Here is a 22,616-nt window from a genome sequence, read left to right on the forward strand (position 1 = left end):
TTATTATCTTTTCCTTTCCTAATGGTTCTTAAAATTCTGTTAGTTTTTTTGACTGCCACTGCATGCTGAACAGATGTTTTCAGAGAACTATCCACAATGACTCCAAGATCTCTTTCTTGAGTGGTAAAAGCTAATTTAGACCTCATCGTTTTGTATGTATAATTGGGATTATGTTTTCTAATGTGTACTACTTGGAATTTATCAACATTGAATTTCATCTGCTATTTTGTTGCCTAGTCATCCAGTTTTGTGAGATTACTTTATCACTCTTCACAGTCTGCTTTGGACTTAATTATCTTGAGTAATTTTGTATCATCTGCAAACTTTGCCACATCACTGTTTACCCATTTTTCCAGATCATTTATGAATATGTTGAACCGCACTGGTGCCAGTACGTATTCTTGGGAGACCCTTGTATCTACGTCTGCACTGTGAAAACTGTCCATTTATTCTTGCCGTTTATTTCCTGTCTTTTAACCAGTTACTGATTTATGAGAGGACCTTCCCTCTAATCCTATGGCTGCTTACTTGGTTTAAGAGCCTTTGGTGAGGGATCTTATCAAAGGATGTCTGAAAGTCCCAGTACACTATGCCCACTGGATCACCCTTGTTCACATGTTTGTTGACCCTCACAAAGGATTCTAATAGATTGGTGAGGCATGGTTTTCCTTTACAAAAGTCGTGTTGACTCTTCCCCAACAAATTGCGTTCATCTATGCATCTGATAAATCTGTTCTTTACTATAGTTTCAACCAGTTTGTCTGGTACTGAAATTAGGCTAACTGGCCTGTAATTGCCAGAATCGCCTCTGGTGCCTTTTAAAAAAAAATCCACATTACAATAGTTATCCTCCAGTAATCTGGTACAGACAATGATTTAAGTGCTATGTTATATACCAGTTAGTAATTCTGTAATTTTACATATAAGTTCCTTCAGAACTCTTGGGTGAATACCATCTGGTCCCGGTGACTCACTACTGTTTAGCTTATCAATTTGTTAAAACCTCCTCTTCTGACACCTCAATCTGGGACAGTTCCTCAGATATGTCACCTAAAGGGAATGGGTCAGGTATGGGAACCTCCCTCACACCCTCTGCAGTGAAGACGGACACAAACAATTCATTTAGCTTCTCCACAATGGCCTTGTCTTCCTTCAGTGCTCCTTTAGCACCTCGAGCCTCCAGTGGCCCCACAGATTGTTTGGCAGTCTTCCTGATTCTGATGTACTTATTATTATTTTTTTTGCTGTTTAGTTATTGTGTCTTTTGCTAGTTGCTTTTCAAATTCTTTTTTTGACCTGCCTGATTGTACTTTCACACTTGACTTCCCAGAGTTTATGCTCCTTTGTTTTCCTCAGTGGGATTTGACTTCCAATTTTTAAAGGATGCCTTTTTGCCTCTGACCACCTCTTTTACTCTGCAGTCTTGCCATGCTGGCATTTTTTTTGTCCTCTTACTATTTTTTTTTAATTTGGGGTGTACATTTAATTTGAACCTCTATGACAGAGTTTTTAAAAAGTTTCCATTCAGCTAGCCAACATTTCATTCTTGTGACTGTTCCTTTTAATTTTCCTTTAACCAGCTTCCTCATTTTTGTATAGTTCCCCTTTTTAAATGCTACTGTGGTGGGGGCTTCTTTGGTATTCCCCCTCCCAAGGATGTTAAATTTTATTACATGCTTCAGAGCAGCAGCATGAAAACCCCCATAATCCACTAGGCCAAGAGGAAAACTTCCTCTTCATTTTTAAGGTTCATTTCCTTTTCTTTTCAAGGTTCATTTCCTTTCATTTCATTAAGTTTCTCTTAATAGTTCAGACATTATTACAACATGTTTAATTGTATTACTGTAGTGCTTGCATGCCCCAGCTGAGATCTGTGCCCCATTGTGCTAGGTACTGTACAAACACTGAGCAGCAGGCCCTGCCTGTAAGATCTTGGTCTAAATAGGCAAGACAGCCAAAGGATGGGAGGAGAAACTGAAGCACAGAGAGATGAAGTGACGTGCCTAAAGTCACCCAGTCTCTGAGTCAGGAATAGAACCCAGGTCTCCTGAGTCCTAGTCTAGTGCTCTATTCACTAGATGCCAAGAAGGAACTATTTTAAAAACATTCATATCTTTACAATTAGTGAGCCCCTCCCCCAATAATCCCTAGTTTGTCCCTAGTCACCTACTCTGTAGTGATACCCTGGGATGATTTATATAATGACTTGGTTGTAGACTAAGGAAAATAACACAGCAGTCCCTTCTATTGGATTTTCTTGCATGGTACCTGTTACCAGTTATCTACATATCCACTTAGATACTAGACCAGTTGTGTGCTGTCACTAGTAACTGATTTGTGCACACAAACTGGATACTTTTACACACACACTAGGTGTGTGCAATTGGAGCCTTGTGATAGTGCGCAGTTGACATGGAAAATTTGCCTTTGTGTTCAAAACCATATTGTGATTGGACATCAATTGGTGCCCATATAACTGAGCATGGTTTAACTAACAAATGGCATCTGATTGATTCCCAGTTGTTATAAAAGATTATGGGATGGTACCATACATCAAGATATTTCTGGATGATGAATGCTACCGAAGTGACACCCTCTGCATCTTGGAGCAGCTGTCTGTCATCAACACCGAAGAGTACATGAGCATAATTATTGGGGCCCTCTGCTCTTCCACTCAAGGGGAGCTGTACCTGAAACTGGACCTGCTGAAGGTGATTAACATTGCTTCCTGTTTGCTTTGTTATCTGCTCTGAATGTGCCTGGTTTTTTAGATGGCTGGTGGCTCCCAGCCTAATTACCAGCAAGAAGGTGAAGTCAAATTCAGGGGCAGAGTTAAGGTTGTTTGGGTGCTAGTTACTGAGTGTTTTAATCATTGGTGTGTGAACAGCCATTCCACAATGTCTTGAAAAATGCTTTAGAGAGTTAAAATAGATGGATAATAGAGAAATAACAGCTACAGAATTGCAGTGTACGTACTGACAGGTTTCAGAGTAGCAGCCGTGTTAGTCTGTATTCGCAAAAAGAAAAGGAATACTTGTGGCACCTTAGAGACTAACAAATTTATTTGAGCATAAGCTTTCGTGAGCTACAGCTCACTTCATCGGATGCAATTTGTTAGTCTCTAAGCTGCCACAAGTACTCCTTTTCTTTTAGTGTACATACTGTTGAGTACAGCTACGGCAGAAGGAGAAAAGAGAGACAGATGGGAGAGGAAGCTGAGACTTGCAAAGAGGAAGTCAGAGGAAGTAGAACAGGGTAAAGGTAGCAGCTGAGTTGGGTGTGGGGATGAAACAAATGGCTTGATTCATGTTTCGTTTGCAGAGGTGTAACTCCATTGATCTCAATGGGGTCATCGCTCACATATACCAGTGTAAATCAGAAAAGGATCTAGTTTCAGTTGGAGAGAAGGTGATAAAGAGGATGGAAAGAAATTTACTCATATTCTCTAATGCATTCCTAGAGGGTCTGATCAAAAATCCATAAAGTAAATGAAAAGAATCCCAACGATTTACTCTGGATTAGGCCCTTGGTTGGCAAACTAGAAAGCAGCAGCATTGTGAGCATTAAGCTGGGATTGCATTCCACACTCATTAGCTGGCCGTATTTGAAGTCCCCTCTTAGCTGCTAATGCAGCAGCTAGTCTTTGTGGTACAGTAACTGTGCTCATTAAAACAATCTGACAAACCAGGGGACAAAGCCTGTTGCTCTGACCTGAGCAAACAAACTTTTGCCATAGTTTGTGGAGAAGTTAAGTGCAGCTCCTGAACTGATATGAGAACAAATGCAACTTTGATGTCTAATTCTGACAAATGATAACCATGTTAAAACATAATGTAAGCAAATTAATTTATTATCTGTGCCCTTTGGGACTGTGATTGTGTTAGGCACAAATTCAGATTGATTTGCTAATATATATTTAGCTGTTAAACTGCGAGCCCAAATGTGATTAGCTCTCCCGTATTCCAGAGTGGCATGTGGACAATTATGAGGAATAACAAATAATGGAATGTGAAATAAATTCTGTTAGCTATAACTGAGTTAGGAGTTTCCAGCAGGCATCCAGTTGTATAGATTCAAGACAGAGGAATACTAACTCATAGGCGATTAAATTGTAACTGAGTTAGAGCTGGAGGAAATGTTGTTACTGCTGACCTTTCCTGAAATGTGTCAAAGCCATCCTGATAACTTCAACTCCAACTTATTAAATTTACTCCCTGTTCAGGAGTCTCTGCCTGGTTTGATACATTATCATGCGAAATTGAATGACAGTAATAAAGTCCCCCTTCCTACAGTTCTGGCAAGCCCTTTCTCATTGTAATAGCTCCTGTTGTAGAGAGATATTTATGATAGAAATGCTTCTCCTCAGTGGCTTTGGAATTAAGCCTCTCGATTTGAGAGGCTTTTCTGTGTGACTCTCGGCCAACATAAGGTTTAGTGCTCTTCGAAGTAGCAAGAGACAAACCCAAATGCCAAGTGTGTTACCTCTGTTTATCTTTTGTGGCTTCTGCATTTAATGAATTGCACAAGGAGGAAAAGTTAGGGATGGGTTAGATGCAAATATACTGGGCCTCATTCTTCTCTCACTGATTTTTACACTCAAGATTATTCCAGTGTAAGTGAGGCCCGAATCAGGTCCAAAGTATCTCTGACTTACAGTGGAATGGCTTAGGTTTTAAATACATGCAGTGATACATGGCACTCATTTATAGCCTGATACAAAGTCCATTGAAATCACTGAAAGACTCCTATCGACATGCGTGGCCTTTGGATCAGACCCACAGCACTTTTTGTCTCCAAAAGGTTGTACAAGCATTAACTAAGTTTGTCCCTGGGAGACAGGAAACTATTATTGCCTATTTAGTGCTAGGAGAACCTACTCTCTGCAATATATTTTGGACCATGTTATGTTGCTGGGTTCTGGTTAACACCTGATGGGCCATTACGGCTCTGTATGGTCACTCTATCCGTGCTAATTGAATGTGGAATATTTTTCAATACATTGGTTGTAGCCATTAGTAGACTCTGTTGGAAAAGTCCCATCAGCCTCTAGGAGTTTTGCTTAAACCACTTTAAAATAATCTCTGCTCTAAGGTATGTGGAATGCTCCGGGCTGGTTTAAGGCCTTGGCACTGTGGGCCCATGTCTATAGCCCTGTCTCCTTGAGTGAGGCAATTACGCTGAAATCTCAGCTCTCACTTTTAGACAAAAGTAGGTTTCTAGCCCTCCTGGTTGTGAAGAAAAGCTCACAACCATGAGCAAAGTCTCTGTTGTGGTGAGCTCTGCCTACATCTGCAGACAACCTGAAGTGATAGCTCAGAGACGGAGTGAACTGCCTCATGCATTTCTGTTGGGTATTCACTCCAAGCCTCGCTGCTCTGGGGCACCCCGCCAACCTGCCCCACCTCATCAGGGGGCTCTTTATGAGTCAGGAGGAGATGGGTGCAGCTGCCCCCCCCCCCGCAGTAAAGCAGATATACTCTGGCTTCTGGGGAAAGCAGTGGGGGCACCTCTTCTAGTGCTGTTGACGTAGAGTTCCCTGTAAGAGCAGCATGAATCCTCCCTTCTCCTGGAAGTTGGCTACTCCTGGTCTCCGCTTTGTCCAAACAGGGTAGCAACAGGCCGTGTTTAGGACTGGAACTTCGCCTGCTGGGTTGGAGCCTTGTAAGCACCATCCCTGAGTTGCAGGGCTGGCTGCATAGATGCCTTCGGAAAACATGTTAAAATCGCTGATGTTTGAGGTGGTTGAAAAACAGGCGGGAAAGTTTTGCAAAAATGTCATTCCTCCTGTCCCCCGCATTTTTGATCAACAATTGAAATTTCAGTGAAATCAAAATTCTGAGAGCATTGTCTAGTCCCACTTGATACCGTAGGTGATGTGAGGTTGAATGCTTGCTTTGACTCCCTTCTCTCTGATGCCGCAGTCTCTCCTGAGGAACCTGGAGAACCCCAAGTGCCATTCGGCTTTCAGAACATGCAGTGGATTCAATGGACTCCTGTCCCTTCTCTCCGACATGGAAGGTGCATTACAGGACCCACCGTCTGGGGCATGGGCAGCCACGGGGCATAGCCCCATCCTGGAGCTTGTTTTGTACACGCTTCAGGGGATAGCCGCTGCTCTGCATCTGGACCCCATCAACAGTGACTTCTTCCAAAGGAATGGCCTCTTTGAGAAGCTGGCGGAGGATCTCGGCTCACTCGGCTGCTTCTGGACACAGGAGGGGCAGCAAGTCCCCGTGCAGCTCGAGAAAGGAAGGACATTTGCAGAGTTCTTGAATGCAGCCTTGTACTCGTCAGAACCTTTCCCAGCATGGCTCAAGATCTGCATACAGATTCTGAGTTTCCTTGACCATATGATCAAAGGGACCTTGCATCTGGCGAGCTTCCTCCCGGAGATAAAGCCTGCTGCAGAAGAACCACCATGGGATGTTCAGAAGCGACCACAAGATCAACAGGAGGGGCATTGTACTAGCTTCAAACAACTGGAGAATAAATTAGCTGCCTCCGACTACAGGGCATGGGCAGACCCTGAAGACAGGTAGGTCTTTGATTCTTTATTATAGAAAGACCCCAGCATCCAAGAGCAGTAATACTTGGGTGTTCTCTGGTGTCACTGAGGACCCCACAGCATTTTACATGTAGTAGTAAAATAAGCCTGACAAAGCCCCCTGAGCTGCAGGTTGATAGTATTATCTGCATTTCACAGGGAGAGTGGTCATAAACCGAGGCCCAGAGGTGGTGTGACTTGCCCCCGGTCACACAGTGAGTCAGTGGGAGGGTCAGGAATCAAGCTGAGGAGTCCACACTCCCAGGCCTGTGCTCTAGCTGGCAGACAATGCCACTTTATAAAAGGTGAATGACTGCAAACATCGCAGCATAAATGTCTGTTTGACTTCAGAGGGACAAAGTGGGTGTAGCACAAGCGTGTCTCTTTTGCCAACAGAGGTCGGTCCAATAAAAGATCTGTCCTCACCCACCTTGCCTCTGTAATATCCTGGGACCAATAGGGCTACAGCACTGCACATGATTGTTTGGTTCAGTGGGACAAGGGGCTACGAGAGCTTTTTGGCTTATCCCTGGGGTCTGGATTACATACCGGGTGATCTTTGAGAGTGATCCTGTGTCTTTGATCAAATACCAGAGAGAAGCTATTGGTCACTGGAATTTGAAAACCATTTTTTAGCCTCTGCTTGAAACCACCCAAATCAATGTTGACTCCTGCAATGGGATAGAAGACTGCTTCCAGTCAGTGGGTGTAATGTAAATAGGCCTAAATCACTATTATTTCAAATGCTCTGTACCGGAAACATGAAGAAGGAAGCAGCCATGCTGTCTGCCTCATTATATATATCAAGACAAGAAGGTCAGGGCTGCAGCCAGACATTCAGGGAAGGCCGGGAGATTTCCGTAGCACTTTGAAGGTCAGTTCTGTGTTTCTGGGTATCTTTTATTAAGTAGCGACTTCCCGCAACGGTTACATTTTTTCCCTTAAGAGACAGGGGAAATCTCTGACAGTTTCCTGTGTCCCTGGCTGCAGCTCGGATCTCCCTGTGCTCTTACATACTATCCACTGTATTTCTGGTTGGAGCTAGAAACCAGGCGGCAGGGATTACAGAGCTGGTCATGTTGCCATGGAGGGAGGCGTCTCCAGCTATCTTTAAATGTGACTTAGTCATTTTCCTTCTTTAAAGGCCGAACCTTGATGTCCCGACTCATAGGAAATGCTTATTGAAGTTAATAGGAACCTTGGTCGAGTAAGTGCCAAGTGCAGACTGGGTTAGCACCTCAGCATTTGGCCCTCAGTGATTCATCTGTGCATTATCTGAAGCTGTGTGAAAAATCCTTGTAGTTTTCCTTGGCCAGCAGAATTGCTTCAATCAGGTCACAAGAGATCCCCTGGTTTGTACTGAAGGTGGAATTCCCACTGGGGATGGGCCAGCTAATTCAGATGAAATGCTCTGGTGACTAAGCTGAGTGGCATATTCGCTAGTGTTCTTCCCCTGGCCTAGGAGAGACTTGGAGTGACCTAGGTCAGCAGACAAGGGGCTCGCTCAGGCTGGGCAGTGGGCTGAGCTGGGGCAGAGGCTGGGTGAGAAGCAGAGAGCCAAGCTGGGACTGGCAGCAGCAGGGGACAGGAGGAATGACTGGCAACCAGGAGTCATGAGGCAACAGCTCTGGCTGGATGACAGCAGGACAGTGGACAGCTCCCCCTCCCCGATGTCACTGATGACATGTTTTGCGCACTGAGATGCACCAGCCTGTAGTTAGGTTCCCTTATGAGAGGGAAGGACTAGAATGCTTACTCCGGGACACTAGGCCTTAGAAGTGCCCCAGGGCAAAGCCCTACTTGGACCCCTCTCTAGTACTGCCTCCCAGGGACTGAGTTAGGAACTGTGGGGTTGTATTATGGGACTCTGGCTGGATCAATCAGATACAAGTGGCCTCTGATTTTGGGTGCCTCAGCTTTTTGACAGGTTTCAGAGTAGCAGCCATGTTAGTCTGTATCTGCAAAAAGAAAAGGAGTACTTGTGGCACCTTAGAGACTAACAAATTTATTTGAGCATAAGCTTTCGTGAGCTACAGCTCACTTCATCGGATGCATTCAGTGGAAAATACAGTGGGGAGATTTATATACACAGAGAACATGAAACAATGGGTGTTACCATACACACTGTAATGAGAGTGATCAGGTAAGGTGAGCTATTACCAGCAGGAGAGGGAAAAAAAACCTTTTGTAGTGATAATCAAGGTGGGCTATTTCCAGCAGTTGACAAGAACGTGTGAGGAACGGGGAAGGGGGAGAATAAACATGGGGAAATAGTTTTACTTTGTGTAATGACACATTCACTCCCAGTCTTTATTCAAGCCTAAGTTAATGGTGTCCAGTTTGCAAATTAAGTCCAATTCAGCAGTCTCTCGTTGGAGTCTGTTTTTGAAATTTTTTTTGTTGAAGAATTGCCACTTTTAGGTCTGTAATCGAGTGACCAGAGAGACTGAAGTGTTCACTGACTGGTTTTTGAATGTTATAATTCTTGACATCAAAACTTCAAAAACAGACTCCAATGAGAGACTGTTGAATTGGAATTAGTTTGCAAACTGGACACCATTAACTTAGGCTTGAATAAAGACTCGCAGTGGATGTGTCATTAAAAACTATTTCCCCATGTTTATTCCCCCCCCCCCCCCACCACCACAGTTCCTCACACGTTCTTGTCAACTGCTGGAAATGACCCATCTTGATTATCACTACAAAAGGTTTTTTTTCTCTCCTGCTGGTAATAGCTCACCTTACCTGATCACTCTCGTTACCGTGTGTGTGGTAACACCCATTGTTTCATGTTCTCTGTGTATATAAAATCTCCCCACTGTATTTTCCACTGAATGCATCCGATGAAGTGAGCTGTAACTCACGAAAACTTATGCTCAAATAAATGTGTTAGTCTCTAAGGTGCCACAAGTCCTCCTTCTCTTTCAGCTTTTTGAGCTCCCTTGAGCCTGGAGGAGATGGTGCATGGAGACATGAGCGGAGCCATGTTCACCAGAGGCATCAGCAGAGGAGGGTGCTGAGCTCAGAAGCCAAGAGGCTTGCAAAGAGGGTGGGGAAACTTTCACTGCCACTGCCTAGGCCTCAGCTCTGAATGCTCTGCAAATAGACATGGGAAATCCAGCGCACACAGTTGGCTTTCCTGAGAACCTGCAGCTTCCCTTTAGCCACTTCTCCCTTTTCGCGCCTCCCCCATAAGAGGCTGCAGCCTCCGGTGCTCTTCTAGGTGGGGCAGGTCTATAGGGGGAACCAATGTGCAACAACCATGCGTGGCCTCTGAGGCCCCAACCTGCAGGCGAGCACTGAAAAGTTAGTGAAAAGTAGGTGCGTGGGGAAAGGAGGGGGTGAAGTCCAAGGGCCTGGTGACTTCTGCAGTCACTTCCCCGTGTGCCCAGTGGGTGTGAAATCCTGCTATTCTGATCTGGTAGTATTCCACGCCCGCTTTGCCCTACTATAAATGACTATACAGGGTGCAGAGCCATGCAGGATTGGGCCCTTCAATCTCATCTGAAGTGCAGCCTCTTTGAGTGAGGACAAACTCCTTTGAAACCACTCCACAGTTCCATCCACAGGCTATGGCCTATGAGAAGATGCGGGGGGTTTCTGGCTCCAGTGCAAATGCCTTGAGCAATTTGTGTGACAGATGCGTGCTTTCCCTCCTGCGTTCCTGTGATTAGAGAGAATATTTTGCTGCAAGCTGTTTTAATGGAGGCTGATCTCTGGGAACCAGATTGCCCCCTGCTGCAGAATGGTGGCTGCAACTGCCTATCCATAGACTTGCTGAAGAGTCATTAAGCAAAGTTTCAACGGGGCAGCTCGCTTTGTCCCCAGCGCCCCCTCTGTCTTAGTTTTAAATAGCTGTGCCTCCCGACTGGATTTGGGATCAACAATGTGATGGCACCTGATGGCCTCGGGCAGGGCCATGCAGTGGGGAGAGGGAGACGGCCTTTCACAGGGTAGTAGTGGGGCGGGAGCTGTGGCCTGTTGGAGTGTGGTAGGCAGGGAGATGAGGCCTATTGGAAGATCATGGGGGAGGTAGGTAGGTGTTGTACTGAAATTGCTCTGAAAGGCCTAAAGAGTTAAAGGTGTTTATAAACCCTTTCACTGTCCAACATTAAACAGTGATATGCAGGTAGGGTTGTCAAGTTTGGTGGAAGTATTCGTGGCGGTTTTATCCCATAACATAATCTTTAATTCATGGAGACTCCAGGACAACTCTGGAGGGTTGGCAACCTTGGGTTTGGGGTTGTTTTTAAACAGAGTGCTTGGTGTTCCTCATTTACATGGCAAACAGCCCAAAAGCTTTCATTCAGATTGAAACTTTATTGATTTAACACATGAAGGTAAAACTAGTATTTCTGTTGAAACTTTGGTGAGTGATTGTGCAAAACAAACGTCGTCAGACCTTATTGAAATCTGTTTCCTTTTGGAGTCAGAATATCAGAGTCTTTTATTTTCAGAACTTTCCCTTGATGAAAAGCAAAGGGTTAATTTTATTACATCCTGGTGTGTAGAGGGCATTCACTTATCCTGCTCTTAACAAGCAGACAAACCCAAGGAGGAGGAGAGACAGGATAGAAAAGTTGGGGAAATACGTCTTGTGTTTGATGTTTTGGGAACTCGGGACCGCTGGTTAGTTACAAGTGGATGCTTTGGCTGGCAAGTCAACCATGAGACCTGCTGCTTTGATCCTGGTTAGTGATGGTCTGGTTGGATTCTCTTTCCTTAGGCGAGGCAGGTTTGGATGAACACAGAATAGTTGACTTCAGGATTCGATGAAAAGCCAAGAGAGTGAGAGAGGCTAGGAGGAAAGAATCAGCGGGGCAAGAAAGTCACACAACAAGGGAAGGGAATATAATATAGGATCACAGGAGCCTTTGTGGTGCTGGTAATTTGATCTCCCCACTGATGGGCTGAGGAGTGGATGTCCTAATGTGATGACTTTCAGCACTCACAGGTGAAAACAAAGTTCATTAAGCAAGAGCAAGGCCAGCCGGCTTCCTGTCAGGAAGAAAGTCCCTTAGATGGGTCGAGATGAGTTGCAATGCTGGCAGGTCGGGGAACAAGCTGGGAGGGGAGGAAGATGAATTTTTTTTTAATCCCTCAAAGTCTCTTCTTAAGAACGCCAAAAAGGAGTAAAAGGTTTGGAACATTGTGTCCTCATTATTTTGTCCACCAGTTAAACTCATTTCCATAAGGCCCAGCTTGGCATAGTAACTTTGTTCCCAAATTTTATTTTTGTACCAAATATGATTTCACCACAGTCCTTGACTTATATCAGTAGCCGTTTTCATTAGACTTATACAGTTTCTCCATCTGGTTTTGTTGCACCTATTACAATAGTCATTTATTGAAAATAACTTGACCTATGTTTCATTGTTATTGTAACCTCTTATGAACGTTCACATACTTTTTACAGCTGAGCTTAGGGTAACTTTGTAAATCCAAGAATCAGAACAGGTCTTTTGGATGATTGTGGGGAAGAAAGGGGGTGAGGCCCATTGGAAGATCATGGGGAAGGGGGGTTGTATGCAGACCTTGTAGGTGCAGTTCAGGAATGGGCAGAGATTCAAGCTGGTTCTTCTTTGTGATCTAGCCCATCCATAATTATGGCACTATTTGGGCACTTGGACAGCATTGTCAACCCAAAGCATTCAGAAATCATAAGTCAGGCTCTAAAAATCAAGAGAGAGGCTTAACATTTTTTAAAATCATGAATTTAGCTCTTTTCATTTACCTCCTAGTGTTTGAGCCTAGCAGGGGCTGGTTTTCCAGTTTTTCTCTACAACCACGAGTGCTAGAAACGTCTTTCTTTTTTAAACGAAAGCTGAGTTTCTCGTGTAATCACAGGACTCCGGGAGCTGGAGCTTTAAAAAGGCACCATATATTGATAGAATGGTGATAGTTGGTGACACTGCTTGACGTTGTCTCTTCTACAGTTTTGCTGGCAGGTTCGGTGTTATAACATCCCCAATCACAAGGGCTCACTTTCTCCCTGGTGTAACGAATTCCCTTGATTTCAACTGCCTTATGCAGCAGATGAATTTGGCCGAAGGAGCACAGCCAAAGAATAAAAACTACAAATAATGAAATCCTGGCCCCAGTAAATTTAATGAGAGTTTTGCCCTTGATGTCAGTGGGGCCAGGATTTCACCAAAATTTTGTGTTTGTTTAAAAAAGGTGCCTCCTTGCTTGTTTAGCCATCAAACACCAGAGCCACATTCCTCCTTGGTGTAGATGTGAAATCAGTGGAATTGCAGCATTTGCACTGGAGCTGACTTATTAAGCTTAAAGAATAACAAACAAGTAATTTTTTTCTGCAAGCACTATTTAATAAGTATTTGCCTTGAGGGTGCAGTAATAGTCATTGGTCACTGTGGGGCAGTGTCTCACATTAGTCACTTTGCACTGGTCTGTTAGCATTGGCTCCTGGAAATGGTAAACAGGGTGTTTGTTAGACATTTTTCTCTCTTAGTTTCATTATAAAGGCCTTTTTTATTCCTATCCTGTTATTTATTCTTCCTGTTTTACACAGTTTGATAGCGCTTGCTGTTTTATTTTCACATCCGGATAGCGCTGGCAGACACTGTCTGAGTTTCGTCCACCAGGATCTATTGGAAAGAACAGTGTATCTGATAATACTGTGCAGCACCGTTCCCTCTAAGCTGTGCGCGCGCACATAGATCCTAAACCCCGCGCACACGGCAGAACACCACATGCACAAAAATTTGCACAGAAGCACGATTTGCACAGAAGAAATTTTTTGCGCACACGGCCTGTCAAAAATTAGAGGGAACATTGCTGTACAGCCCACATCTTTCATCTGGCTGGAGCTTTGGTTCAGCTAGAAATTTGTGTGCTTCTCCAAACATCCTGAGCCTACAAAGCCTGAGCTAGAAATCTCATGAAAAAGCAGCTCTGTCATCATGTTACTGGAATGTCCTTCTTCTAGCCAGTAAAATGCCGTGAGCAGACTTCCCTGTGAATTTTGATGCTTCATTTTCCTCTCCCTGAATGGGCAGAGGCATGTGGCAAAAATGAAAAATGGTGGGGAAAAGTAAATAACCACAAATTCTTTCTCCCCCTCTAGGCAGGTTCTGAGTTGGTTTGATGTTTGGGGAAGGGTTTAGTTGCTCAGGAAGGCATTCTGAGTTTATTTACGCTCTGTACCTTCCCCACTTGCTGCTCTTGGTTTGGGGAATCCTAGAGATCTTGCTCAGTGCTGGATCCTAGGTTGTGATCTTGGGATCTCAGTAATAGAGAATGTGGCACCGGCTCTGGAGGCATCTGAGACTTTTTGTAGCTTACTCCTTCTGGAGCAAATTCTTCAAGCCTGGGTCATTTGAAAAATGGTTCTGCACACCTGGGTGTCTTTCGCGTCATGATCCACAAGGTCAGATTTGAGCTTTGGTTATACCTTTTGGTGCTTCTAGAGGGTGCATCTTGGTGGTGGTTCTGTTTCTGGCCATCCCAGGTTGCTGATCCATTGGTTTATTTTTTAGCACTGAATCTGGTCAATGCAAGCAAAGAACAATGTGGTTATCTGCTGGGGAACTGGCTCACCTTGTGTGACCTTATCAGTAATGTTGTTACAGTTTCTCCTCATATTTTTCCTGCAGGTTGGAAGGGGGAAACTGTGCCATTATACATCCAGGTGCTGTCTGTGTCATGGTGAGGCTGCTTCCAAAGCTCTACAAGGAGGAACACCCTGAGGTAAATCTCTGTCTAGATGGTGCTTTGAGCTGTCTTTCCTCCACCCCTTTGACCTGGCCCCTAAGTACCATTCACTCCTGTACACAAGCATCACTGAAATCAGTCCAGATAACTAGCAGAGAAATAGTTCATTGTTCTCATCGGGGCAAGAACAACAGAAGAGCTCTTCTTCCAGGGAGATCATAGAGCCAGAATTAATGGATCTTTACATTTAGGAAAGCAGTGCCCTGTGGGTTGATTAAAAACTTGCATTTATATAGCACCATTCACATTAAAGGATCTCTCACATCAGCTAGACTGTGTCCTTGGGTTCTGATCTGGTGCAGAATACAGCCCCTGCTGCTCTCTGGATACTCCCTGCAGCAAATAAGAGGGCTGCTAGGTGGAGGCTTGGTTCCATTCCCTCTACTAGCTGGCCAGAGCATCTGATCAGGCACGAGGGGATGGGGGAATAAGCTGCACCCTCTGGTCAGCAGCAATTTATTTCCCTCCCAGAGCAATAATGGAGACGGAGGGATTGGTCCCTCTGTGTCCTCAGTGCTTCCCATGGCTAGTCATAAATGGGTCTGGTTATGCTCAACGATCACTTCAGTCACCACTAAAATGCAGCCACCTCTGGGGCTGCATATGGCTGCTGTTTAACAGAGGCACAGCAGCTTACAGAACAGTTTAGTACAGGAAGAATGTCAAATCCATTGATAACCGCAGGGGGGATTGGGGTAGAGTCGGAAGAAGACACCCACTTTGTCCAGGACAGCTGGGGCTAACGACTCTGCTTTTCAGATGAGTGGGTCTCTAACTGCCATCAAATTAACAGTGATCAGAGACCAGGCTTCTGTCTGATTTGGATTGTTAATAGCCCGAGGTGTTCAGGAGTGCATGGATTCATGCTCTTTCTTTAGCCAGTGCAAGCAAAGCCACATCTTTCAAATAAAGGGGCAAGGGACAGGTTGGTTAAAGCAGGAGGGACTTCTGAGTTGCATTGGACTTTAGGGTCACATCTCATCCAAAAGCATCCTCTCCTAAATTAACCCTTTCTTATCTTTTATAGCCCCCATCACTGGACTATTTTGTCTTCCGTGTAGCTAATGTATTTACCCTCACACCCTCCTGTGTGGTAGGGAAGTGCTGTTATCCCCATTTGACAGATTGGGAAACTGAGTCACAGGGAGTAAATGACAAGGTCATAGGTCACACTTGAAATCTGTGGCAGAACATGAATAGAACCCACGTTTCCCATGTATCAAATGGTAGTGCCCTCACTACTGGCCCCTCCTTCCTCTCTTTCTGCAACACCCATCCAACTACTGGCTATGTCTGACTCTGTTTTGTTTACAAGGCTGATGTGATCGCAGTGTGGAAGTTTAATGGAGAGGGTGGCAGATAGAGATGGGCAAGAACATTTTTGGATAAATTTTCAAGTTTGGGATGTGTACCTGCCTCTTTGTGGAGCTGAGGTCAGCTGCGTTACAAGGCCATACTCAAAACTCCCGGCACTTCCTGGGTTAGGCTGAGGGGAAATCCAGGAAGATCTGCCTCTCCTGTAGAATTCTGGGATTCTTGCTGCCATCCCACCAGGAGCCAGGGAGTGCAGAATCGCACAGTTGGGGGAGGGGAGGCGGGAATGAAAGGGCACCATTCCATGGCCCAGAAAAGGGCTGGGTATGATTCAGCTGAGTCTAGGACAACGGGTCACCTTGGATCTTATCTTCTCCAAACAGCTTTACTGATTTCTACTAGCAAAGTACCACACAGTCAACTCCTTGTTCTTCCTCCTTTTGAGGCGAATCAATTTCCTCCAAGCACATCTGATCTGTAGTGGCCTTGGATTGAGTCCTGGGGCCAGATTTTCCAAAGAGCTCAGGGACTGGTTTTCAGAAGCTCAGCACCCACAGAAGTGCTCAGCACCCACTGAGCTCACTTCTCTAAACTGTGTGGCTCCAACTGTGGGTGCTGAATGCTTCTGAGCCTCTAGTTCCTAATATAAAGGGGCGGCCACTTACATGCTAGGGCACCACTGTGCTACCATAATACAAATAATATATAATAATAGCAAATGTCATTAGTTGGAGGGAGTTGAGATCTCAGGGCTTTGCCTGGTTGGTCATTAATTGCTAAGAACCGTCTATCTTGGCGGGAGTTAATGCTGCTGCTTTAAAAGCATGTGAATGTATTCAGTTAAGAACATATAAAGGGTGGATTTAAAGGCCTGATCTAACAAAGTAAGCTGCATATATGGACAGCTGCTTCTGCCACTGTCTTCACGGGTTTGGGGGGGGAGGTGTGTGTGTGAGAGAGAGTAAGGGCCTGTGGTATGGGGGTCTCTTTGCAGGCATCCCTGGGGGGCGGATTGTGCTGGGAAAAGGAAAATGGGGTGGCACTCCTGTGGGTGTCCCAGGAGGCATGTCTGTTCCATGTAAACTACATGGACTCCTTAGTAAAGCACCTATTTACAGAGGTGCTGCAACTTGGCATTCCAGCCATGTGCACACGGACTGACCTCCTGGTGCTAACTACAAACCCTTCCCTCCTGCAGCCTCCCACTTGCCACTGCAGAGGCCAGTGGCGGGCATAGCGCTCTGGGCGCAATATACTCACTAGTGACCGCTGTGAGCTCTGCTCTATGGATGGGGTTAAAACTCTCTCACCCACTGGCTAGCACACAGCAGAAACCAGGGAGGTGCTTTTCTCAATCCAGATATGCCCCATCTGGGTAGGTACTCCCCACTCCGCATCATTCTCCTAGGACCCAAGAGCCCACATGAGAGGGAATGGGCTTCCCGCACCTCACCTGTCCTGCAGCGCATCTCGTGCATGTACAACACAGCAGCTGTTGTTTGGGCCAACACTTGGGATTAGGGTGAGCAAATGTGAAAAATCGAGACAGGGGTGGGGGGTAATAGGAGCCTATATAAGAAAAAGACCCCAAAATTGGGACTGTCGCTATAAAATCAGGACATTTGGTTACCCTACTTGGGATCAGCACTTTCCCTGGTATCTCTCTCCAGCAATGCATGATGCATTTTTCTGTTTGCAGTCCTGGGGCTCAATTCTGCTCTTGATTACACTGATGTCAATCGCTTAAGCCAGTGGGGTGATACCAGGGCAATTATGGTATACGTAAGATCAGGATCAAGCCCTGGCCTCTTACTAGGAGTTACAGACTGGTGCAGCAATTAACAGGAAATGGGCACGCAGTTAGCTTCATCACAACTAGGAATCTGCTCAGGTGAAATTTCCTTTTTTAAGGCTCGCCCCACACACACCCTGACCGAACGAGCAAATTATCCAGTGTATGTCTGCTGCCTTTTCTGAACTATTTGGATTCAACAAGCATATAAACGGGAGGTTTGGAATAAAACCAGATTCCTCATCAGCATCTCTGGAAGGTGGGAGTGTAATTAACTGCTGATGTTTCTTGACTCTTCATTGCAAGCCAAGCCAGCAGCTATTAAAATTTCGACAATTACTGTAATTAATTTCTGAAAAACAAGTAGAACAGTTAATTGGATGTGAGAGAGGAGCTGTCAGGGAAGTCGCTGTATCAGAGCTGGCTCTGCAGCTCTGCTGGATGAGGCAGGGAAAATGAAAACCCCACAGACTTTCAGTAGATGGCAGTGTTATTAAAAATATGAAGAGCTGGGAAACAAATTCCATCAGTCTCAATAACATATTTAAATCTATTAATCTTTCCTTCCCTTCTCTTTTCTTCTTCCCCCTTCTCTCATTGGATAAGGAATCAGTAGTAGTTGTAATTTATTTAGTATTATAACAATGGAGATCAGAGCCCCATTGTACACGCTTAATAAGAGGCAGTCCCTGTCCCGAAATGCTTGCAATCTAAACAGATGCGAGAAAGGGTGGGAGGGCAAATAGAAGCATAGAGAGGTGAAGTGACTAGCCCAAGATCACATCGGCAACACAGACAGGAATAGAACCTGTGTCTCTAAGTCCTCTGCTTCTGTCTGGTAGAACATGCTGCCTTCCTTAATATATGTGATTTGAAGTCTCATTATAATCTGAAGATGAACTCTGTGAAGCTGATTGTGTGAATCTCCATATTTTATTCTTGCTGTGATTTCTGGGCCAAATTTGTTCTGCATACAAGCTGTACTAGCAGCTAGTGCTTCTGAGGTTTTTCTGCCTCCGAGTGTAACCCGCGATTATGATGTAGTCTCCCGAAATTCTCTGGTGATGGGTGAGACACAATAGACTGAAGCTCTGCCATGGCTGTGTCAGCTTTCTGGTGTTAGCCTCTGACACATTCCTGGTATTGAACAGTGCTGGGAGCCCACTGGCGGAGCAGCGAGCTACTCAGGCATCAGGGGGTCATGGTCTTGTGCAAAAGCTGTAGCTCAAGGAGCCCTGACAGATAAATAACTCTGTCAATAACTCTGGTGGAGTGGTAGCAGATAGAAGGGAAATGAGGAAACCTCTTGAAAAGCCAGCAGGGGGCTGTGGCACCCTGTGTGCACGTCACACTGGACACAGCGTGCCAGTTGTTCTTCCCTTCCCATCCATACGCTGGTTTGGGAGTCGTATTGGAGGTAGCTGGAATGTTTTATGGTTGGACCTTTCCAACAGTGGGCCCCATGTACTCAGGGTATCCGTCCTGTAAACGGGCAGCATCCTACCTGCTGGAAGGGGAATGGGCTTTGGCATGTGTTTGGCCATATAAATGCTCCTTTATTTCTGCTTCCAAACAAGGAAAGAATCCTTGCATGTGGCTCACTATGTGTTCTCTGCCTGACAGCCCAGGAAGCAGCTGCAGCAAGGAATGGAGATGTCAGTTGTGTTTTTCAGTCCCTTATGCGGCTATACCGTGGTGGTGTTGTGGCATATGCTCCCTGTGCCCAATTCCACTCTTGCTGAAATCATAGAAAGGGCTTCCGCTGAGTTCATTGGGGACTGGATTGGGCTCTCTGCCCACGGGGGCTCTTACAGCTGGCTGGCTGGTAGCGCTTGTGCTTTGTCATGAGGCACATCTGAAGACCAGAAGATGACAGAAGACAAAGCTCTCCTCTGATAGCTCAGAAGTGGATCTTGACTCAGATGTTCAGCTTTCCCAGAGGTAGGAGCCTGTTTCTAAGGAGAACAAAATGTCTGTCAGGATCCACACAAAGGTCTGGGAGAAGGTTTTTGGCCTAGAGTTTGGGGCTGAGTTGAACAGCATGTTCTTCAACAGCAGGGATGGACAATGAGTGGGCGCTGAGCACCACTTTGCTAGTCTGAATGCCATGTAAAAACATTTTGGGATGGAGCATGGAGTTATCTTCCTGAAGGAATCAGTCCAGCTTCATATACAAATCCTTCCATTTCACCAAAGAGGGGAACCAGCAAGCACTGCTCTGCAGAAGCATTAGTGGAGCTCAATAAACATTAATGCATTCTGATTCTGACCTAAGGAAATAGGATCCATTCCCAGTTGGATTTGCTGCTTCTTGGTGACCTTTATCAGACCAAAGCAGTGATTTGCTGAAGTAACACTGAGCATGTCAATGTACTGAGAGTGATAATAAGTAGCAAGACAGACAGGAGACTCGATCTCACACAGCAGCCTATTCTTCTGACCTGACCAGTATGACAATTAACAGCTGATGAGAATAGATCTGTGGTTGTGTGTTGCAGTCATCTCTACTGGCAATTAAAAAAACATATGGATGTCAAATGAGACATGAAAATTTGCTAAAAGCCCTTAAAAAAAAAAAGGCAGAGGTGCTGTTTGAGTCTTTAAAGGAAATTTATCGAGCATCACTCATGTGAACACTCAACCCTGGTGCTTTTGCAAACTGTGTCCATTCATTGTAATGACCCCGTTTATGCAAAGCAAATATTCTCTTTCCTTAAATGCAAAATCATCAGTGTCAAAATGAAATTGATGCCTATTTGGAAAGCTAACGGCAAAATAAACTTATTTACCGTCCCCCCTAAGCAAGCTTTGTGGCGCAGGGCATTTGCCACAGAAAGATATTTATATTGAACTTTTACATATTGCTTCTCCTCTTTAAAGTTATCTCGGCATTTCCTGCTTTCTGGATGATTTCCCAGGATGAAGCCTCTCAGATGCCAGAAGTGTCACTGCCGGGCCTGGTCTTTGTGACGTCACAGAAAGATGCATTCCGTGCTCTTGTCAGTGAACCAGGAAGTACAAAGAATGTATTTCCTGGGGGGAACAACACTTTTTAAAATGTATTCCTGTGCTGAATGTTCCTCGTGATCAGTTTGTAGAGTCGTTCAGTGATGACTGGAGGTGGAGGAGTTGACTCCTTCATTCAAAACCTGTCACACAGTTCATCATTTAACCAATCTTACAGATTAGCTTTATCTCCGCAGTCTGAGTTTGGCCCAGTTTTCCATTTTGTGCTGCAATTACCTTTAGCAGGTCTCTCTCGTGATCAGGTTGTATTTGGGAGCTTGTGTGTGACTCGGTTGTATGGATAGGGGAAGAAGGCTGTGCATTCTCAAAAGATTGTGCTGACTCCCTCACTCCAAGCATACTGAGATCCAGAGAGACAGACAGTGGTTGTTTTAATACCTACTTGCATCTTACCCAGTGGTGCTGCTTTTAGGCCTTTTCTCACTACTTTGCCTTTGGAGGTAGTCCTTGATTTAACCGAAACTAAATGGTTTGCACTTGTTGCTAACTTTCATAGCAGGGCACTTCACAAAAACTGCACAATTGCACTTTCCAAGTAGTGAATTGCTGCTTATAACGTTGTGGCAATGTCATAATTAGCCACTTTCATGTTTCATGAGTTATGTTTTGATATTTGACACTTCTCACCCCATAAGCATTTACTATTATTATTTATATTACAGTAGCACCTCGAGGACCACAACCAAGATCGGGGCCTATTCTGCTATAGCCTATACACAGGCACATAGTAATAGATTGTGAACCCTCTAGGGTCAGAGACTATCTCAATAGACAAGACAAAGGGAAGTGGGGGACGCAGAAGCCCAAAGTTGGGAAGTGACCTGCACAGTAATGACAGAGCAAAGACTAGAACTCAGCTCTCCTAGCTCCTACTCCAGTACTTTCTCCACTATACTGCCTTTTTAAAAAGAAGAAGGTGTGATTTAAAGTGTCATTATCATAGAACCATATAATGGAGGGCTGGAAGGGACTGGGAGAGGTCATCTTGTACAGCCCCCTGCGCTGAGCCAGGACCAAGTAAACCTAGACTGTTCCTGCCAGGTGTTTGTCCAGCCTGTTCTTAATAACCTTCAGTGACGGGGATTCCACACCCCCCATTATAGCATCTATATTCTATTATAATCTCTGTTCTCATGGGGTAGCATTTTACACTGGTGCAAGTGACCAGGGGTGCTGGAACAATGTGTGTAGTGGGGGTGCTGAGAGCCACTGAAACCCTCTATATGATGGAAACCACAGGAGGTGTGGCAGCCCCCCCCCAGGATCTGTAGTTCCAGCACCTATGTAAATGACTACCCAAGATGCAAAGCAAATGAAGGATCTAGCCCTAAGTCACAGAGTTCAAGGCCATAAGGGACACCCCAGATCATCTAGGCAGCAGTGTCCAATAGAAATTCGATGCTAGCCACGCTTGTGGTTTTGAATTTTTCTTATTAGCTACATTATAAAAAAGCCACATGCATTAGCCACAATTCAATAGCCTATTAGCCACATGTGGCTAGTGGCGAACGTATTGGACACCGCTGATCTAGAGTGACTTGCCTAAGCAGAGCCAAGAACTGAATCCAGATCTTCCCTATCCAGAGCTAACCACAAGGTTACCCTCCCCCTCTAGCATTGATCTCTTCTTCCTGGGGATGTATGTAGAGGCTGTATCCTTCCTTGCTGCCATTCTCATTTGGACTTGCTGGGCTCCCTTTAATTCTATGTTTATACATTAATTTTAAAAAGTCAATTGCAGATGAGAGAAACCAACAGCCAGGTGTCCTGCATGTAGAAGATGGGTTTAGGCAGCATTAATAATGGAGTAGCTGAGGGACAGAGAAGGACCTACCTGGCTGCTCTGAATCAGGGGTATCTTACTGTTCTTATTAAGCTGTTGAATTGTCTCGGATTGCCAGACACAGTTAGTGGGGTGGGAGTGCTAAGGGGTAGATATCTCCCCTCCCATGTGGAAAAGGAGATCAGCTGCTGTGATAGCACAATTTCTTTGGAGTCCTTCGAAACTCTTCTCTGGGCCTGGAATCTGTGTGTGTGCCGAGGGGGTGGGAGTGGTGAAATGGTCTGGGTGGAGGCACATCATCTTCTCTGTTAATGCCATAGCATTCCTTAGCTTATGGTAATACACTCTTTAAGGGGTCCCCAAGGCATCTGAGGTCAGGGTTCAATTCCTCCTTTGGAGCTGCACTGCCAGGGCCTGCAGAG

At 45.1% G+C, this 22,616-nt stretch overlaps 1 protein-coding gene across 10 annotated transcripts in view; it reads left to right on the plus strand.

Annotated features, from left to right (window-relative positions):
- The window catches only part of WDFY4 (WDFY family member 4), a 239,735-nt gene that overhangs the window by 44,456 nt on the left and 172,663 nt on the right, over positions 1-22,616 (plus strand). For all 10 annotated transcript variants that reach the window (XM_073353061.2, XM_073353064.2, XM_073353060.2 and 7 more), the window contains 3 exons: positions 2,521-2,711; positions 5,922-6,535; positions 14,161-14,254. In XM_073353061.2, the coding sequence (XP_073209162.2) occupies positions 2,521-2,711; positions 5,922-6,535; positions 14,161-14,254 (899 nt within the window). The remainder of the gene's footprint in view (positions 1-2,520; positions 2,712-5,921; positions 6,536-14,160; positions 14,255-22,616) is intronic.

The sequence above is a fragment of the Lepidochelys kempii genome, chromosome 7, assembly GCF_965140285.1.
Source record: "Lepidochelys kempii isolate rLepKem1 chromosome 7, rLepKem1.hap1, whole genome shotgun sequence".
Lineage (NCBI taxonomy): Eukaryota > Metazoa > Chordata > Testudines > Cheloniidae > Lepidochelys > Lepidochelys kempii.